The sequence below is a fragment of the Entamoeba dispar genome, genomic scaffold (assembly GCF_000209125.1).
Source record: "Entamoeba dispar SAW760 scf_1105229460159 genomic scaffold, whole genome shotgun sequence".
NCBI lineage: Eukaryota > Evosea > Mastigamoebida > Endamoebidae > Entamoeba > Entamoeba dispar.
This window is the reverse complement of record NW_001854053.1, coordinates 1,165-2,373: the sequence shown is the minus strand read 5'-3', so window position 1 is coordinate 2,373 and position 1,209 is coordinate 1,165. Positions and strand designations below refer to the sequence as shown.

The 1,209-nt window shown below is 26.1% G+C and overlaps 1 protein-coding gene across 1 annotated transcript, besides 1 other annotated feature; it reads right to left on the bottom strand.

Moving 5' to 3' along the window:
- Nucleotides 1-57: 57 nt before the first annotated feature.
- EDI_330220 (uncharacterized protein) lies at nucleotides 58-882 on the bottom strand (the record flags this gene model as incomplete). The annotated part of the gene is made up of 1 exon (XM_001736921.1): nucleotides 58-882. One exon carries the CDS (start codon nucleotides 880-882, stop codon nucleotides 58-60), a length of 825 nt encoding a protein of 274 aa, XP_001736973.1.
- Nucleotides 639-829: a microsatellite.
- Nucleotides 883-1,209: the final 327 nt, after the last annotated feature.

The following is a 1,209-nucleotide window of genomic DNA, read 5'->3' as shown; positions in this document are numbered from 1 at the left end:
TTTTTCTTTCTAAAAATTATAAATCAATAATAATTTCATTAACAAAAGAATATCTTATCAATGTCTTCCTCCTCGATCTCTTTTTCTTGAATTACTCCTTGATGATTTACTATTATTTCTTCTATAATCTCCACGATAATTTCTTTCATCTCTTCTTGAATATCCTTCATCATTTCCTTTTCTTTTACGTGTTCTATCATCTTTATATTCTTTACTATCCTTATTATCTTTACTCTCTTTACTAATTTCACTATCTCCTTTCCCAATTGTTTTTGAGTCTTCTTTCTTTGGTAATGTATTAACATTTCCCATAAGCATTATTGTTTCATTTTTTCTGACAACGAATGTTGAATTTATTATTTTCTTTAATATCTCCATTTGAACTTCATCTGGTTTATTTTCTGCTTTGTTAATAATTTGTTCAAATGGAAACATAACTTCAGACACTGCTTCTGGATATCTTTCATAAAACAAACACAATGCCTTTTGTTTAAGTACTTGATTTTCTGCCTTTTTCATCCATTCTTCATTTAAATTAATATTACTCAATTTTACAAGTACTTCTTCTAGTGTTTCTTGTTGTGGAAATTCTTCAATCATTTCAAAAATTGTTTCTTTTCTCTCAACATCTTTTAATACTTCCTTCTTTTCTTCTTTTTCTTCTCCATTATTTGAATCTTTTTCTGTAGTATCACTATCTTTTTCAACTTCTTTTTGATCATCACTTTCACTCTCGCTCTCACTTTCACTCTCACTTTCACTTTCGCTATCTTCTTCTTCTTCCATTTTCTTTTTTTCCTTACTTTTTTCATATTCTTTATTCTTATTCGATCTTGTTTCACTGTCTTGAGTGACTTGTGGTTTGTTTTCTGTTTCACTCATTCTCTAGTTTAATAGTTCATTTATATTCTATACTATATTATACTATCATTAAACTATAATGTGATTTTATTTCAATAATTCTTTATTCATTTTCTCTTTTTTTGAATGTTTCATATTTCATTTCTTTTTCAATATATCTTATTAAAAATAAACGTTATCTTTCCTCTCCTTGTTGCTCATCTTAGAATTAATAACACTAAAAGTTTGTAATTGTCAGGGCTATGTCCTTGTATCATTAATTAAAAGATTTTTGAAAGAATACTTCCTTATAGATACTATACTAACTGTATATAAATTTCTAAATATCAACAAACAAAAACAAGATTA